This window comes from Bos indicus x Bos taurus, chromosome 10 (genome assembly GCF_003369695.1).
Source record: "Bos indicus x Bos taurus breed Angus x Brahman F1 hybrid chromosome 10, Bos_hybrid_MaternalHap_v2.0, whole genome shotgun sequence".
In the NCBI taxonomy this organism is placed as follows: Eukaryota; Metazoa; Chordata; class Mammalia; order Artiodactyla; family Bovidae; genus Bos; species Bos indicus x Bos taurus.
This window is the reverse complement of record NC_040085.1, coordinates 67,735,057-67,754,552: the sequence shown is the minus strand read 5'-3', so window position 1 is coordinate 67,754,552 and position 19,496 is coordinate 67,735,057. Positions and strand designations below refer to the sequence as shown.

The 19,496-nt window shown below is 42.7% G+C and overlaps 1 protein-coding gene and 1 long non-coding RNA gene across 2 annotated transcripts in view; one reads left to right on the top strand and one right to left on the bottom strand.

Annotated features, from left to right (window-relative positions):
• Nucleotides 1–14,949, bottom strand: part of SYT16 (synaptotagmin 16) — a 298,738-nt gene extending 283,789 nt beyond the window's left edge. Inside the window, exon 1 of the mRNA XM_027554269.1 lies at nucleotides 14,879–14,949. Within this exon, the coding sequence (XP_027410070.1) occupies nucleotides 14,879–14,891 (13 nt within the window). The 5' untranslated portion in view covers nucleotides 14,892–14,949. The remainder of the gene's footprint in view (nucleotides 1–14,878) is intronic.
• An 86-nt stretch (nucleotides 14,950–15,035) lies between these two features.
• Nucleotides 15,036–15,896, top strand: LOC113899530. Its single transcript, XR_003512927.1, has 2 exons — nucleotides 15,036–15,172; nucleotides 15,259–15,896. It is a non-coding gene; the product is annotated as an uncharacterized LOC113899530 (long non-coding RNA).
• The last annotated feature ends 3,600 nt before the right edge of the window (nucleotides 15,897–19,496 follow it).

Here is a 19,496-nt window from a genome sequence, read left to right as displayed (position 1 = left end):
GTGTATTGATTAATATAATTGGCGTAAGTAGTAGCTTTAATGTTTGTAACCTTGGACCCTTGAGTTAATTCTTTTCTTGATTGAGCCCACCACACCTTTGCCCTATAGGAATGCAACTTTATTTAATGCTTTTGGAGGGTGGCTCCTGACTTTGGAATAATCACCTTTAGAGAAAAATAAGTTTCTTAAAATGTTAACAGGTCTCCTGGCCAGAAGATGATGTAAATCACCTGAACTTTTGCATATGGTAAGTTTGAAAGTCTGGCTTCGATTAGGACCAGGAACTGCTGTCCTTGCATGACTCCACCCCTTCCCCCATTATCCTCTATGCATAACTTAAGGTATAAAAACTACTTTGGAAAATAAAGTGCGGGCCTTGTTCACCGAAACTTGGTCTCCCCATGTCGCTCTCTCTCTCACTCTGGCTGAGTCTCCATCTGGAGCGCGGAACCCACCATGCTTACTAATTATGCCTGGGCTTCTAAGATCCGACCGGGAAGGCCTCAGTGTCTCCTGTCCTTCGGGAGAACGGAAGGACGCCTGTGGCCTACGTAAGTGGTGCAAACTTCTTGTCTTGAAGTTTTATTTGTCTCCCGCGTAAACCAAGCTACTCAGCCTCTTTTCTCCACTGAATTTCCTCACTGAGCTATCCTCATTCTATTACTCTTTATATCTTTGATAAATATTTAAATAAATAGGTCGCCTATGCCGTCTCTCCTTCAAATACCCTGGATCAGCCGGAGCTGGACCCCGGCACATAACAAAGGCTATGAAAACCAAACTGACAGTCAAACCACAGCCCATAAAAGGCTGAGAACATGAGTTTTGAACCTAAGCTGGCTGATTGGTTCCTACTTAAACATGATACTTTTGGAGGCAGTCTCATGTAATACTCAAAATGTCTAAGATACAACCCAAACGTATTTATCATACCAAAAATAGGAAATCTCAAACAAGAACAAGACAATCAACAGTAACACCAAGAGGACACATATGTTGGAATCACATGGCAAAGATTTTAAAGCAGTTATTTCTAAAATGCTCTAAACAAAAATGATAAAACCTCTTCAAACAAATGGAAAATCAAGTCTCAGAAACATACTGAAGATATAAAGAACAATGAAGTAGAACTATTGGAACTGAAAAATACAGTAACCAAAAATCTTTTTTAAAAATCATTGTCTGCGTTCAGTGGCCAAGTGGAAATGACAGAAGAATCCAAGGTCTTCAAGGGACCTTAAAGATTTATCAACAGAAATTGTTCAGTCCAAACAATAGAGAGAAAAGGGTAGCTGTGGGACAGTAACAAAGGATCCAGCATTTGTGCCATCAGAATCCCAGAAGGTGGGGAGAAAGAACACAGGACTGAAAAACTATTCGAAAAATTACGACTGATGGACTTCCCTGGTAATTCAGTGGTTAAGAATCTGCCTGTCAGTGCAGGGTACTTGGGTTTGATGCCTGGTCTGGGAAGATTCCACAAGCCACGAGGCAACGATCTAAATCGTGCGCCACAACCACTGAGCCCGAATGCCCCAGAGCCCATGTCTCACGACAAGAGAAGCCACTGCAGTGAGAAGCCCGTGCACCACAGCTAGAGAGTAAGCCATCTCGCTGTAACTAGAGCCTGCATGCAGCAACAAAGACCCAGCACAGCCAAAAGTAGATAAATACATTTTAAAGAAAAGAAATAACAACAAAATTTCCCATACTTGGAGAAAGACATAAATCTAAAAAATCAAGAAGCTGAATAAATCCCAAATAGGAAAAGCCCAAGAAATCCACACCCAGACTTAAATTTCTAAAAACTAAAGACAACAAAACATCCTGAAAGTAGTCAGAGAGAAACAATGCATTGCTACCTATAATGGAATAACGACTCAGACGGTGTGTTTCTCATCTGAAATAATGGAGACCAGGAAGAAGTGACACTTTTTTTTTTTCAAGTGATAAAATTAAAGAACCGGGAAATATTTGGATTATCAGGAATGAAGAACAGTAACAAAGATGATAAATATTTGGGTGAATGTAATAAACAATTCTCTTGAGTTCTTTAAAATATGTTTGACTTTTGAAAGCAAAACTTCTAACTCTGTCTTATGGGATTTTCAATGTACGTGTAGTGGTTTGTTAGGGCTGCCAAAACAAAGTACCACAGACTGGGTGGTTTAAACAATATGAATTTATTTTCTCACAATTCTGGAGTCTAAAAATCTGAGCTCAAAGTGTTGCAGATGTGATTTCCTCTGAAGCCTCTCTCATGCTGGTAGATGGCTGTCTTCTCCTCGTGTCTTCACATTCTCTTCCCTCTATGTCCAGATTTCCTCTTCTTATAAGGACACCAGTCATACTGGATTAGGGCCCACCCTAATGATTTCATTTTAACTTAACTTGTAATTTTACCTCTTTAAAGGTTCTATTGCCAAATACAGTCACATTCTAAAGTTCTGGGAGTTAAGATTTCCACCCATGAATTTTTGAGGGACACAATTCAGTCCTTAAAAGATGTGAATAAAATATATAACTAGAAAATATAAGGGGTTGGGGAGGGAGTCACTAGGGACTTAAATGGTGGTAAGATTTCTACATTCCATTGAAATAACACAATATTGATTAGAAGTAGACTGAGAAAATTTAAGTATGTACATTATAATTCCTGTGCAACTATGTTAGGCAACAAGATAATCAATAGTTTGTTCTCTATATCTATGAGTCTGCTTCTTTTTAAATTCATTTGTGTGTTGTATATTTTAGAATCTACATATAAGTGCACTTGCATTTATCTCCATTTCTGCATCTCTGAAACTAGAGAAAAGGTAAAAACCAGACTAAAAGCTAAACTAAAACTAAACTAAAAGAGCAAGGGAGAAACAAGAGTAGGTGAAAAGATCAACACATCATTGGAAGATTGGAAGGAGATAGCAAAAAACCAAATCTTGCTCATCTTTCCCCAAACTACTACAGGGGATACATCACAATAAGCAAGCCAATACATGTTGTAGAATCCCCGAATGACTCTGTAATTATAAGTGGCAAAGAGGGACCAAGACTGAAACAGAGGAATGGGCTGAAGGACTTGTAAAGCACTCAGAATCCAGAAGGCCCCGGCTTCTGCTAATGAAGCCAGAGGACTATTTCTTTCCTAACACTAGCAACTGAACTGTGCTCCCCTAAAATGCGTAATTCACTAACCCCTAATGTGATTGTATTCAGAGACAGGGCCTGTAAAGATGTAATTAAGGTAACATGAGGTCATATGAATGGGGCCCTAATTCAAAAGGCCGATGTCTTATCAAGAGGAGGAGACATAAGAGGACACGGTGAGAAGGCAGCCATCTGCAAGTCAGGAAGAGGATCCTCGCCAGAAACCAGCCCTGTGGGCACCTTGATCTTAGACTTCCAGCCTCCAAAATCAGGAGAAACTGTTGCTTAAGCCACTCAGTCTGTGTTATTCTATTATGGTGGCCTGCACTGACAGAGACACTACGGCAGAGAGGCTCTGGGTTTGGAAACCAGTCATCTGGTGTTAAGGATGAAGTTCTGTACTGAAAACAGGGTCTTCAGGAAGAGCCCAGATAATGAAGGGAAAGACCACTGGATACCTTCACCTCCCAAACTCACAGAATCATAGAAGCTGGGCCTATAAGTATGTATGCAGAGTGAGAAACAGAAAACTTTGTTCAAGGGTCAATGACAGCATAAAAGGTGTTTTGACCTTACAGACCCTCTATAATTCTTAGGCACTTTGACCACCCTGGGTTCCCAGGTCCACACTGTGAGAAGTGAGTAAAGGATGGCATCCAGGAAAAAGAGGAGGCTCACAGTAGAGAAATAGACTGAATTTAGCAAACATGTGCATGGTTAGTCTATGCAGGCCACCATGCTTATTCAGTAGAATGACAAAGTTGAGGAAATATACATAAAAGTAGATCATTTCCTCAAGAGGCATATAGAACAGACAGGGGTTAAAATAGAAAAATATAACTTAAGAAATTTATATACAATAAATGATGGATTCTGTTTGGGAGAGTGATAAAGACTTCAGAGAGAAAACAGCATGTGGTTTGGACCACAATGTAGGAGAGACACCTTTTTAATAAAATGATTTCACACTCTCCCTTTCGTTTTATTCCTTTTAATATTTATTTGGCTGTACCGGGTCTTTGCTGTGGCATACAGGACCTAGTTCCCTGACTAGGGATTGAACCTGGGTCCTCTGCTTTGGGAGTGTAGAGTCTTCGCCTGCAAAGTCCACCACCAGGGGGAGTCCTTCCCTTTCATTTTACATAGGCTGATTTTACTGGATAAAAACAGAAATGTTTGTCTCAAGGATCTAACTCAATTTCTAAAGACTAGGATAGTCTTACCTCAATTACAAGGAGCTAATGACTCTAGTTACAGCTCTTTCACTATAGAATAGCTTTCAGGTGATAAATAGCAACCAAAAATGAAAGTGTTCCAAGTTTCAAGAAAGAGACATGCAATCAAAATCAATACTTTCCATCAGGCAAAACTTTTTATGATAGCTTCATTTTCTAAGCTCTAACTTAGAGTCAATAATTGTAAAGCAAGAATTCAAACAGTAGTTTGTCATTACACAAAACTATCAGCCAGTCAGGAACTATCCAGTTTTCAGGTATCTGTCACCCTGTTACTAACTCAAAAACAATGATTTAAAATGAATAAAATCACTGGAAAGAGAATACAGTACAAGCATATAGAGGCTTAAACTTTAAATAATCTCTTATTATTTACATGTAATCTCCCATGTAATGCCTCACACACAAGCAAGGCGGCTTAATGAAATTAAAATCCTTTTGTCCCTAAGAGAGGATTGATACAATTCTCATCCCCTTATTTTTCTCAGTCTGTGTCCTTCACCAGCTTTCAACCCAAATTTTAGTTTGTCCTGTTTTCCTTTACTTTTTAACTCCCAAAAATAAGACTTTGGGTATTTTAATTTTTATAAATTTCTAACAGCTTTCATGAAATGAATTCACTAAGCATACAGGCTTCGGCTTATTTCAAGCTCCCTAAAGCAGTATATATTCGGATATGACTTTCCCAATAATAGCTAAAGGTCAAACATTACCTTCCCTGCCCCTCTTCTACCACCATCCTTCCTACAGCACATCAGCTCTCTGTAGGTGGGAGGGCCATTAGTTTCTAAGGAAGGCAATTATCATCAGGACCTTAACAACCTAATGTTGTCTAAAGTTTTAAAGAGGAATGTGATACTCCAAAAAAAAGTCCAATTGAAGATATAGATTAAAAAGTTTAATGGGAGTATGGCAGACAGAATTCAAGACGGTCTTCAATTGTCCCCATCTCCTAGTTGTCCACTCTTGTTCAATCCCTTCAAGTTTAGGCAGAATCTATAACTTGCTTCCAACCAACAGAATATGACAAGGATTGTTAATGCCTGTCTTTCTAGGAGATTCTGTTCCTTCCTAACTTTGATAAAGTGGCCATATTGTTGAGGCTAGTATCTAAGGATGACCTCTAGTCAAGAGCCAGCAAGAAACTGACGTTCTCAGTCCATCAGCCCACCAGCCTGAGTATTTACAGGGCCTGAGTCTTGGTGATACTATGTTAGCTTAGAAGGGGATCCTTCCCCAGTCAAGCCTCAGTTCTTCAGATGAGAATCCAACCCTGGCTGACACCTTAATTGCAACCTTGCAAGACTCCTGACTTTCAGAAGCCTGCCCAGACTCTTGGCCTAGAGGGATAACAAATGTGTGTTGTTTTAATCCACTGAGTTTGTTGTAATTTGCTATTCAGTAATAGATAAAAAATAAAGGGAAAGCACAAAGAAATATAACACATATAGCTATAATTATGATGGTAATTATCATGCCTAAACTCTAACAGCTGACTCTGTACAAACAGACCCATTAGGGAAAACATAGCAGTGAACCTCTAAATAGCCTGAGGAAAGGGTGGTAGGGGCTGAGGGTTGTCCTCTACCTCCATGGAGAAGCAGGAGAGGGCTGGTTGAAGACAACCTAACTTCTGGGGACTCTACAAACCTGAGACGGACAGAGCAGTGTATCTCAGGCAAAACCCAAAGGAACAGTGAAACCAAAGGAAAATCATGATTGGCAGGTACAAAGATTAAAGCATGAGCTGGGAAGCAAGGGAAACCACGGAACTATCAAGATGTGCAGAGACCAGCCCCCCAGTGGCACAAGTGAGACAAAGGCAGGCTACTCTCAGAGCCTGGATGGCCAAAGTCAGGACCGATAGAGAGAGCAGGCAGATGAGGTCATTACACACGGGCATTACTAGAAGGTTAAGCCTTTTTAGACCACCAGCAATATGCTCAGGTTTATCACCATTATTGGACAAGCTTTTTTGAGACTTGAGAGCCAGGAGGGCATCAAACGCTGAGGATACACCGTGAAGCAACCTCCACCCGGTGCTACAGCTGCCCATCAGTCATGGCCACACACGAGGGGCACATCACAAAGCCCAGAGAGGCCCCCAAGAGCCAATCAGCAGAGACGGTCCCAGAATCCTCCTGGATCTTCAATAAAAATGGTAGTTATTGGACCCCTCTAAATGCCCGGCACTGAAACCTCACAAGTTGTTCAAAGCTGTACGTGTGCACATGCACCACAAGCCCATGTGTCGCATCACATTTGTGCAAAATGATAAGCCTCAGGGAAGAACACATCACAATTAATGTTGCTGTTTAGTTGCTCAGTCGTGTCCCCACGACTTCTGCAACCCCACAGACTGTGGCCCACCAAGCTCCTCTGTACATGGGGTTTCTCAGGCAAGAATACTGGAATGGGTTGTCATTTCCTTCTCCTGGGGATCTTCCCCACCCAGAAACTGAACTTACATCTCCTGCACTGCAGGCAGATTCTTTACCACTGAGCCACTTGGGAAGCCCATCAATACTTCTATTTAAAATCTGAGTTCTGTACCTTCAGGTGATTTTTCCTCGAGTCTCTTCCTTGGAGTCTTCATTTCCAAACAGGTCATTTGGTCTTCACTTTATATTCTTCAGCAGTCCCTGGTGGCTCAGACGGTAAAGAGTCTGCCTGCAGTGTGGGAGACCCAGGTTCGATCCCTGGCTAGGGAAGATCCCCTGGAGAAGGGAATGGCAACCCACTTCAGTATTCTTGTCTGGAAAATTCCATGGATGGAGGAGTCTGACAGGCTACAGTCCACGGGGGCGCAAAGAGTCGGACACAACTGAGCGACTTTCCTTATATTCTTCACAAGGAAAAATGGAACCAATGACTGGGGACCCCATTTCTGAAGGTCAGATTGTTCTTGTAACACAAGGTACACATTACAGGAAGAATGTTGTAGGGAATGAGAAGAGAAATATTTAATGGCTACTGTGTGCACAAGCTCAGTTAATTCTTGCAACTCTTCATGTGGAATAAGACACACCTCTGGGAAGTTAAAACAACTTCCTAAGGTTATGCAGCCAGAATGGCAGGGCCAGAGTTTGGAATGTGGGTAGCTCTGAAACTGGGTCTGTGCTGTCTTCCACCATCCCACACTGAGTTCCTCAAGCTCGAAATTTCTATTGAGCTAAGTCAATTGAAAATCTAACTTTGACTGGTAAAAAGATTATAATTAAGGTAATGTATAAATATATTAGTATGTAAGCCAGGGAAATTTTTTCAAATAGGGTAGATAAAATCATTATATGTCTCTTAATCTTTGCTCCATTGTAAGTTAAAGTATAAAATGTGATTTAGTGCATTCCTAAAATCAGAACTCTCAAAAATAATATACTCTGGCAGTAAGAAAATCTAATGAAGGGGGTTCCCTGGCAGTCCAGTAGAGTGTAGTAGTCCCTACACTCCCAATGCAGGGGGCACGGATTTGATCCTGGGTTGGAGAACTAAGATCCCGCATGCTGCACAGATCAGCAAAAAAAAAAAAAAAAAAGTAAAGGAATGGTATCTGTGCTTAAATTTAAAGTGCCTAAAATCAGTTGTGTATAGTCCCTTAATGGAAGGTTGATAAGAACTTTATTTGCAATATATATGAGCTTCAGAAACTGCCCTAATTTATTACAAAGAGCTATCAATCAATTTTATGATCATTTTAACATACAGATAACCATTGTCAAATGGCATAATGGGCATGTTTTAACCAACCCATAAGGCTAAACCATAGTAGTTAATTACTAAATGATACCTTAGGGACCTAAAAGAACAACTGCCATCCACATCTACCCACACTTAGGAGGTTCACTCCTCCCAAGAGATTTGGCCCATTTCTATTTCAAAACATTAGAAAGTCAGCTCAGTCAAGAAAAAACTTCACTGAGCTTTCTAAATCAAAGATGCCATGCTGAAATTTAAACTTGGGGAATTCTAAATAGTATGAAATTAATCATTCTAACTTTCAGAACATTTCATCAGGGTAGCATCAAATGAGTAAATCAGTTCAGAACACTGTCTCCGTACCCATATTTATGTTTTTTCCTGGAATTTAATTCTTGGTTTAAAAACAGGAGGAGGTGTTTGCAAAACAAAACAAGAATAAGCAGCTTCTCATACCCTTTCTTCTACACCATTTGTAATTACCCAGGCTCTCTCAACTTTTCAAACTTAGAACAAATCCACAACCCATACATGTCAAATCAGAGCATTTCTCAGAACTCTGGTTACTATCTTGCATCGCTAACAAGTTCTAAACATTATCATCACTAATTGCAGAATCGTTACTTCTCTTAAGTGCAAGAGCAGCATGGGGGTTATGGGAAGAAAAAAGTGTACACAGAGGCATACTAACCATCGGTGATTGAAATAACATGATATCTTGGAATTGCTTTCAAAAACAGCACCTAAAAAGGGGGTGTGAAGATAGGCAGATGCAAAATGCTGATAATTTTTAAAGCTGGGTTACCTGAGTACATTGGGTTCATTATCCTATTCTCGGTTCTTTCATATGTATATGAAATTCTCCACAATAAAAAGTTTTGTGAACATTATCATCTCAAACCAGATTTAGGAGTCCAGAATTAAGTCTTTCAGTATTATTTTGCTCAATAAGTAAACTCCAAAATATTAGACAAAAATGCCTAGAGTTAAAAATCAACATCCCAGACTGTTGTTTTTTTTTTTTAATAGAAGTATAGTTGATTCACAATATTGTGTTCATTTCTGTCATATACCAAAGTGATTCAGTTACACATATATGTCAGAAAGGGGATGTTTAAAAAAAGCAATTCCTTTTAGAAATCACACTAAAAAAAGAAAAATACATAGGAATAAACCTGATTGAGGAGGTTAAAAGAATTGTATGCTAAGAACTATAAAACATTAATAAGGGAAATTGAAGATGATTCAAGGAAATGACAAGATATCCAATGATCTTAGATTGGAAGAATTAATACTGTTTCAAGAAGAGGATGACAGAGGATGAGATGGTTGGATCGCATCACTGACACAATGGACATGAGTTTGAGTAGGCTCCAGGAGTTGGTGATGAACAGGGAAGCCTGGTATGCTGCAGCTCATGGGGTCACAAAGAGTCAGACACAACTGAGCAACTGAACTGAACTGAATATTATTAAAATGGCCATACTACCCAAAGCAATCCACAGATTTAATACAATCCCTACCAGGTGACTCAAGGGTAAAAAATCCTCCTGCCAATGCAGGAGACACTGGTTCGATCCCTGGGTCAGGAAGATGTCCCAGAGGAGGAAATGGCAACCCACTCCAGTATTCTAGCCTGAAAAATCCCATGAACAGAGGAGTCTGGCGGGCTACAGTCCATGAAGCTGCAAAGAGTCAGATATGACTGAGCTATCAAATTCAGTTCATTTCAGTTGCTCAGTCATGTCTGACTCTTTGTGACCCCATGGACTGCAGCACCCCAGGCCTCCCTGTCCAGCACCAACTCCTGGAGTCTACCCACACTCATATCCATTGAGTCAATGATACCATCCAACCATCTCATCCTCTGTCATCTCCTTCTCTTCCCACCCTCAATCTTTCCCAGCATCAGGGTCTTTTCAAATGAGTCAGCTCTTCGCATCAGGTGGCCAAAGTATTGGAGTTTCAGCTTCAACATCAGTCCTTCCAATGAACACTCAGGAAATTACCCATGACATTTTTCACAGAACTAGAACAAATAATCCTAAAATTTACATGGAACCATATGTTTTGATTTGCAAATTTACAGAAGACTTGGAAGAATAGTACAAAGAACTCCTAGATTCACCAAATGCTAAGGTCTGGCACATTTTCTCTCTTTTCTTGTATAACACACATACACACACAAGTGCACACATACACATGAGCATTTTTCTCCTAAACCATTTGAGATTTTGTTGCAGACATCATGTCCCTTTACCCCTAAAAGACTCCAGTTTCTCCTAAGAAAGATGGTCCCTTCCAAACTGCAGTTAAAACATCCTATTTACGGAATTTAGCATTGATACAAGGCTATTTTAATGGCAAAAAGTGAAAAGGAACTAAAGAGCCTCTTGATAAAGGCGAAAGAGGAGAGGGGAAAAAGCTGACTTAAAGCTCAATATTCAAAAACCGAAGATCATGGCATCCAGTCCCATCACCTCATGGAAAATAGATGGGGAAACAGTGGCAGATTTCATTTTCTTGGACTCCAAAATCACTACAGACTGTGATTGCAGCCATGAAATTAAAAGATGCTTGCTCCTTGGAAGAAAAGCTATGACAAATCTAGACAGTGTATTAAAAAGCAGAGACATCACTTTGCTGACAAAGGTCCATTTAGTCAAAGCTATGGTTTTTCCAGTAGTCATGTATGGATGTGAGTGTTGGACCATAAAGAAAGCTCAGGGCCAAAGAATTGATGCTTTTGAACTGTGGTGCTAGAAAAGACTCTTGAGAGTTCCCTGGATAGGAAGGAGATCAAACCAGTCAATCCTAAAGAAAATCAACCCTGAATATTCATTGGAAGGACTGGTGCTGAAGCTGAAGCTACGATACTTTGGCCACCTGATCCAAAGAGCCAACTCTGGAAAAGACCCTGATACTGGGAAAGACTGAGGCCAAGAGGAGAAGGGGGTGACAGAGGATGACATGGTTGGATGGCATCCCTGATTCAATGGACATGAGTTTCAGCACACTCCAGGAGATAGTGAAGGACAGGGAAGCCTGGTGTGCTACACTCCATGCGGTCACAGAGTTGGACATGACTTAGTGACTGTACAACAACATGGCTATTATCCAACATACAATCCATACTCAGATTTCCCAATTATCACAATATTGTCCTTGGTAGCATTTTTTCCTAATTTGGGTCTTATCCAAACCATCTATTGCATTTACGTATCTCTTTAGTCTCCTTCATTCTAGAACAGTGCCTCAGCCATCTTTCATGACACTGACTTTTGTGAAATGTCTCCAAAAGTGGGTTTGTCTGATATTTCTCCCTGATGAGAACCAGGGTACCCATTTTTGGCATAAGTAACCCTCTATCCTTCTCAAGGTTTCAGATCAGGCAGCACAGGTTACCAGCTTGCCCTATTACTAACTAGTGATGCTACCTTTGATGGTTGGTTAAGGTAGCGAACCCCATGTTTCTGCACTATAACATTACCATTTCCCCCTGTGCAATTAATAAGAAATCTGTGAGGAAATTACCCCAAAATGTAAATATTCTGGTGTTCAGGTTTTCACACAATAGTTTAGCATCCACGGATGATTCCTGTATGAATCAGTAATCTATGATGGTTGCAAGGGCTTCCCTTGTAGCTCAGTTGCAGTGCAGGAGACCTGGGTTCAATCCCTGGGTTGGGAAGATCCCCTGGAGAAGGAAATGGCAACCCACTCCAGTATCCTTGCCTGGAAAATCTCATGGACAGAGGAGCCTTGTGGGCTGCAGTCCACGGGGTCGCAAAGAGTCAGTCACAACTGAGCGACTAACACTAACTTACTTACTTATTTATGATGGTGGCAAAGTAGTCATTTTCTAACTCTTTTTGTCTCTGTTTTTTAGTTGGCATTATTTGTAAGCTGTTTAATAATAATTATGACTGGAAATAATTTTACTTAAGAATTTGAGTTCCTTTTACTACAATCAAGCAATTTTCTTTTAAATACTCAACATCCTAAGTCCTAAACATCTTGAGTAGCTATTTGGCAGAGCTTGCTAACCTTCACCTGTGTAGGGTCTAAATTTGATTTTCCCTCCCCTGCTGTCTCTTCCTTCTATCCTCCAGGACTAGGCACAGAGTAGAAATCACTGCTGGGATAAGTAGGGTGGGGAAGAAGTAAAGTACAGGTTGTCGACCAGTAGCAGGAGGAGGAATGGCCTCTGGGGTAGTAACCTGGATGTACCCAGCCAAAATGATAGACAACCAACCAGTAAACCAGGAGCAAGCAGATGGGGACTAGAAGTTTTCCTGATAAAACCAAATATTCATCCACAGCAAGAAGGGCCCGAGATTGCCAGGGCATAATACAATTATATATTTCCAACATTGCCCAAATATGCCTGGCTGTTCCTAAGAAATTACACTTCTAAACAGATTACAGTGACTTTAACAATAAAGACTCATAAGGGCAAGTACTAATAATGGAACAAGTGACACAAATGGAAGAAAAAGAGAAAAGTACTTCACTGTGATCTGGAAACACAAAACTATCTGGAATACTTGTTACTGAGAAACTCAAGAAACATAGGCCAAATACTTAAGTACCACCACTTTATATAATAACCAAGCTGCTCATACTAACAGAGTTTGGGTTTGTTTTTTATCCCCTACTAGTCTTTTTTTTCCACTATAGTTCCTCCCAATTGTTTCAACCTTTTAAGATCTCATAAACCTGAATTTTACAAATAAAAATATGAATTGCCTAAGGGGAGTTTAGTTTGATGGTCTCAAAGATCCTTCCCATTTCATCACACCTCTCTGAAAACCAAGGTGAGGCCCTCAGAGTCTCCATTCTTCCTCTGGAATCTGCCTTCAGAGGGCATGTTGTCTGGGCATTCTTCTTGTGAACATTATAAGTTGCCAGGCAAATATTTTTAAAATATCTGTGTATTTTATATACCTTTACATACCACATTTGTAAAAAAAAAAAAAAAAAAAAAAAGTCCTTCTGGATTACTTCCAGGAATAACTGGAGAGGATTCTGGTTTTGGTTAACTTTAGAACCAATTTTTCTCTCAAGAGTAAATTTCTTTGGGGACAAAAATAGAGAAAGCGTCCACTGTAGCCCAAAGGCAACATTGCCCAGGTGTGATATATGTTCACGATGCCATGTACCTGCAACACATTGACAGGACTGAAGAAGTGACCGTCTCTCCGTGCTCCTACCTGCCTCTCACCTGTCATTCCCACATCTACAGAGAGAAGACAGGGAGCATAGTAGCTTCAGCAACACCTGAAACTTGAATAAAACATCAATTCTCAGGCTACAACACAGACTTACTGAATTGCAGATTTTGCAAGTGGGAGCCAGCAACCTGTGATAACAAGCCCTCCAGGAGATTCTGATTCAGATTAAAATCTGAGATGTATTACTTTAAAAAAATAAAAATACTGAGGCTCAAGGATTTTTGAAAGCTCTGGGAGTAATTATAAAATGCAGGCAAGCTGAGAACTGACCAAAGAACTCTGCATCTAGGAGAAGCCCTTTCCAGGATCACCTTTACACTAACAGTAAAAGAACTGTGGATATTTAAGCTGCAGACGTGGTCAAGATCTGGAGAGAATTTTTCAAGACACTGGCTGAGAATACTTTCTTTTCATTTCCCTAGTAGGGACACACAGTAAGTGTCTTACCCTACTTATGAATAAGAACAAAGACAAACTAATTATCCTCTACATTCTGGAAACCTTCATACTTTCAGCTCCATGCCAACTGAAAACAAACATAATTAAGGTCGTACTTAAAAATCAGCTCAAAAGCTAAGCTGGTAGAAAATCATTACCATTTTTCCATAAACAAAACCAATGGGCTAAAGTTTTATTCTTCAATCAGTAGTTGAACATGGGGCTTCCCAGGTGTCACAGTGATAAGGCATCTGCCTGCCAATGCAGGAGACGCAACAGACGCCAGTTCTATCCCTAGGTCGGAAAGATCCCCTGAAGTAGGAACTGGCAACACACTCTAGTATTCTTGTCTGGAAAATTCCTTGGACAGAGGAACCTGGCGGGCTACAGTCCATGGGGTCACAGAGACGGACATGACTGAGCACACACACGCACGCACACACAATCCCTTTGAGGCTCCGCTAATGCGCATCCAGCTTTCGACACATCTAACTTAACCAGCTTTCGTAGACGTGATTCCATTTCCAAAAGCACTGAGCCAATAAAACAGTGATGCCAAGATGCCAAAAGCAGGCCAACCCAGCCTCTTCCAACACTTCCATTCAGTAGTTTTAACCTGACATCCACGCGCTCACCTGGTTCGCTGTCCATGGTGACCAGATAAGGTCTCTGGCCCCTGGGAACATGGCCCGGGTGGACACATAGGGCAGCCGAGCAGTCAAGCCACCCTCATCCCCAGAAGGCGAACACGCAAAACCAGCCCCAGCACTCGGGGCGAACCTTAAATTCAACGCTAAATAAGCTCCCGGCGCCTGGATGGCAAGGTTCCCAAAAGGCCAGCTCTGGGCCCAGGGGCATCCCCAGAAGGGCTGCGTTGGCATCGAGCGTCCCCTCCACCTCGGCGTCCGCCGCTCGCCCTTCCACCGCATCCCTCCGGGACCGGGCTGCCGGGGCCGCCTGTGCCTCTCCGATCCTGCTGGCTGCAGAGGGTGATGGGCAGAGGGGCGCGGGGGCACCCGGCCGCGGCCCCCGCGAGCCCGGCACAAAGGCGGGCATCACAAAGAGGAAAACTTCCCGCCCCCGGGGCCCGCAGCCCCCCACCCGGGGCCTCCGCCGCCCGAGCGCACTTACTGTCGGTCGCCATGGTCCAGCCCGGGGCCGCGGGGCGACCACCCGCGCCTGGGGTACCGGCGCCGAGCCGGGCCGGCGCGCTCCTCGCCAGGCCCCGCGCGCTCGGGGGCCGCGCCGCGCACAGCCCCTCCCGCCGCGCGCCCCCGCCGCGCCGCCCCGCGCCCCGCCAGCGCCCCGAGAACCCCAGGCTAGCTGGCAGAGCCGGCCGAACCCCTGGGCCCGGCGGCTGGCCCACCCTTCTCCGCCTCGAAGCATCTGTCCTCTCTGCCGGACCCTCTCCCTAAGACAATGAAGGTAGCCACTTGGATAAATGCTCCTGGCCACGCTCCTTTCCCACTACACTCCCCCTATGTTCTTGTTTTTGTCTCTCCTTTTCCCAGTGGCCACCTCATCCTTGCCTCGACCTTCCTACCTGTGGCTTGGGAGCTCCAGCCACCGAAAGGAGCAAAGCAGGAAGAGATGAAGAGTGGGAAGTGCGTTCAGCCAGGTGCCGGACATTGATCTCCAGGCCCCAGAACTCCTGAGAATCCGCCCAACACCAGCCTGGTAGGTTTCAAGGGTCCAGTGTTCCTTGTGTTATCATCCGTTTTGTCTCCTGTGTGAAGAGAGTGTCTGGCACTTAGTAGGCTCTCAGTAAATATCTGTTGGGTGAATGGTTCTGTGACAGAGGCCTGCAGGAATAAATGAAGGATTGAATAAAATGCCCAACTAACTGGATGCCACCTGGGTGAGCTGATTAACCGATGACCACTGGGAACCTAGCCCTACCAGCTGACTGCATGGATCCTTGAGTCTTGAATCAGCCTGAATGAGGGAGCCAGTGAATGAGTTTTGTGCCTCAGGGACCCTTCCTAGTTCAGGAGGGCTCCCAGCTGAAGCCACCTGTAAGAGCTGTATACACGTCCCTGAAGTGCAGAAACCAGTTTCTGATGGACTCTTGATTTGTCAGAGGGAGTGGTACACGAGACCCTGGATCCCTGATGTAAAGAATCAAAATGGCTCAAACCTGTGTTCTGAAGCATTATGGCGGCTCTTGACTTCTTACAGGTACACCTGTTTGTTGCATTTGGGAAGCATCCTCCACCCAATCAGTAGGGAACCCAGTAGGCTTCATTCCAGCCCTGGGCTGGATACCAGGAAGACCCTGGAGTAAGGCAGGGCAGAGCAGCTCCTGTTTGGCTGGGCAGACACAGGAAGCAACTGGACAACAAGGCAGGAGTCCCTTCTGATCTGTCCACAGAGCACAGATGAGGGAGACTTTGATATTGATTGGGCCCCACATTCAGAGTAAGTCCATCTGAGGTGGGACTGGGGGCATCATTTTTAGGTTGTTTGTTTTTGATCTTTCTGTGTGTAACACAGGTGATTCTGAAGCACACTTCTAGTTAATAACCACAGAGATCTGACTTATTGGGCTTTCACATCAACCCTCTGTGGTAGCCCTCAAAGTAAAGAGACTTGAAATGAGTTAGATGGAGAACAGGAGGTGGGAGGGGATTAAAGGTGACCCAGAAGTTTTCATCTTGTTGGAGGCTCACAGACCAGGAGGGTTAAGCTGATTGGTGGGGAGGGGTGGGGAGGGGGAGATAGTGGTTTGGGTTTGGATTCATTTGAAGGGTCAGTAGAACATTGGTGAGGTTCTTTAATCATCAGTTGAACCTACTTATTTAAGTCAGAAACAGGAAAAGTCATAACTCAAGGTATAAGTTCAATAATTGTTTTCTCAATGACTGACCAGTTTGACAGCAAGTTTGACAGCCTGGAGCCAGATGTCAGACGAGGAGGGGTTAAGCAATAGGTAGATCTCAAAGAACAGTGACCCAGTATCAACCATTTTCTCCAAAAGTTTGGCAGTACAGGGAAAAAGGGATGGAGAGCTTCAGAGAGTAGGATTGAGGTGAGGCTGGTTTTTTGTTTTGTATTTTGAGATAGAGGATTGTTCAGGAGGAAAGGTACATTTGTCCATATATTCAAATATGTAAAAAAAGAAATAACATGCTTTTCTATAAGTTAGCTTTCTGGGCCACCTCCCAATTCTACGTATTGTTGGGTCAGTTCACGGTAAACTCCCTCAGTTCAGAGCAGTTCTGAGATTACCCTCCCCACTTTCTCTTGTGGCCATGTCCATGTTCAAAGAAAACGATTGGATTGCTTTGGGGATGTGAAGAGGTATTGAGCACATCTCCTCCCTGTGAGGGACTGCTTGTCTGGATTTCAGGGCTCATCAGACCTCCTCAGTCAGGACTGGCCCCTAGTTATTTGTCCACAAGCGCGGCATCCACTGCTCTGTCCTGTCACCCACACCCAAAGCCTCTCCGGGTCTGACTTTTTGTCCTTGAGGGGAGGGATGGCTACGTGCCCATGCCATTCTGAAATCCAAAGGTGGGTGGTCCCATGGTTAGTATAGCATCTCCAAATGTCAGGGGAAACTCAGACTACTTCCATCTGCCACCTGGAGTCCCTGGGCAGCAGGCCCCCCTCATGATCACAATAAGATAAAATCTCATATCCTCAAATGATAACTTTCCAAAAGTGGGGAGGGGGGGGCTATTCCAGCTATTCCTTCTCATATCTCTCTCTGCAGACAGGGAGAACACTCTTTGTAAAAGCTCCCTCCATCAACTCTTTCAGGATAGGGAGAAGACTGGACCAAGCGTTCGTTCATAAAATGCTTTAGTTAGATTTCTAAAGGATGAGGGCTTTTCTGACTTTGACGTAATTGTGACTCAACCATCCCCATCCATGTTGCTTGAGTTCATTTCCAGGATAAGAAAAGACAAATACCTCTTATACACACACTGCATGGAAATCACCATATTGTCCCTCTGACCCTTGACATCCTGTTGACTCTATCACCACCCTGGCTATAAACAATCCTGAGAGCAGGGAGTGGGGAGGGGCTGCAGCCACTTGCTGTGGGTCTGCATCACGACAGAGGTTATTTTTGGTTGAAATAGTTATTGCTTTGTCTCTTTGTTAGAGTAGATAAAAATAGAAAAATGATTTTAACTATGACTTGTGCATGTAGCCTGTGAGCGTCTAAGGAATTTATCTGATAAGAGCAGAGAGGAGCTTTATTTTATATTAAAACTTGCCTTGATTTTCATTTGGACTCTGTATCTGTTCTAAGCATCTGAACTCAAATACCTCAGAACATTCAGATACAATATGGATAATGCTAACAAACAGGGGAAGCTTTTTCAAAATAGCTATTAGGTAATAAACATCATGCTCTCATTTAACCCTTGCAGGTCACACAGGGAAGGGCAGAAGAGAGACAGGGCTAATAGGTACAAGACTGGTCCAGAAAGTAGAGGGCAAGGGCCTGGGAATTGGCCCTACTGTTTGGTGATTAAGTTTCCAGTAGTCACTGGAGAGAATCAGCGGCTTAAAATAAGAAAATTAGGTAAGGGAGAAATAGTAAGGAAGAGTCTGGGAACCAGGAAAACAAATAGGTCAAAATGATGGCTTTGCTCTTCAAAATTCTTATGAACTCAACATTAATTTCTTTTTCTCAATAGGGATAAAAGACATATTTGTTAAAGAACATTCTAGCAGTTATTTTTCTTTAAAGTCAAAAATACACAATTATAGAAATAATACTAAAAATCTCAAGCCATATATGCTTACCCTACAATCAAGTAATCTTGGAGTAGGAGGAGGCAGGGGCCAGAGAATGCATCCTTGCTGTTATTCAGTTGCTAAGTCCAGTCCGACTCTTCATGACCCCATGAACTGCAGCACACCATCCTTTCCTGTCCTTTACTATCTCCCTGAGTTTGCTCAAATTCACGTCCACTGAGTCAGTAATGCCATCCAACCATCTCATCCTCTGACGCCCCCTTCTCCTCCTGCCCTCAATCTTTCCTGGCATCAAGGTCTTTTCCAGTGAGTCGTCTTTTCACATGAGGTGGCCAAAGAATGGGAGCTTCAGCTTCAGCACCAGTCCTTACAATGAATATTCAGGGTTGATTTCCTTTAGGATTGACTGGTTGGATCTCTTTGCTGTCCAAGGAACTCTCAAGAGTCTTCTCTAGCACAATTGGAAGGCATCAATTCTTCGGCGCTCAGCCTTTTTTATGGTCCAGCTCTCACACCTGTACATGACTAATGGAAAAATTATGGCTTTGACTATACGGACCTTTGTCAGCAAAGTGATGTCTCTGCTTTTTAATAAGCTGTCTAGGTTTGTCATAGCTTTCCTTCCAAGGAGCACGTGTCTTTTAATTTCATGGTTGCAGTCACTGTTCACAGTGATTTTGGAGCCCAGGAAAATAAACTCTGCCACTGTTTCCACTTTTTCCCCATCTATTTGTCATGAAGTGATGGGCTGAGATGCCACGATCTTAGTTTTTTGAATGTAGAGTTTTAAGCCAGTTTTTTCACTCTCTTTCTCCATCATTCAAGAGGCTCTTTAGTTCCTCTTCACTTTCTGCCATTAGAGTGGTATCATCTGCATATCTGAAGTTGTTATTTCCCCCAGCAATCTTGATTCCAACTTGTTTCATCCAGCCTGACATTTTGCATGATGCACTCTGCATATAAGTTAAATAAGCTGTGTGACAACATACAGCCTTGAGGTACTCCTTTCCCAATTTTGAACCAGTCCGTTGTTCTA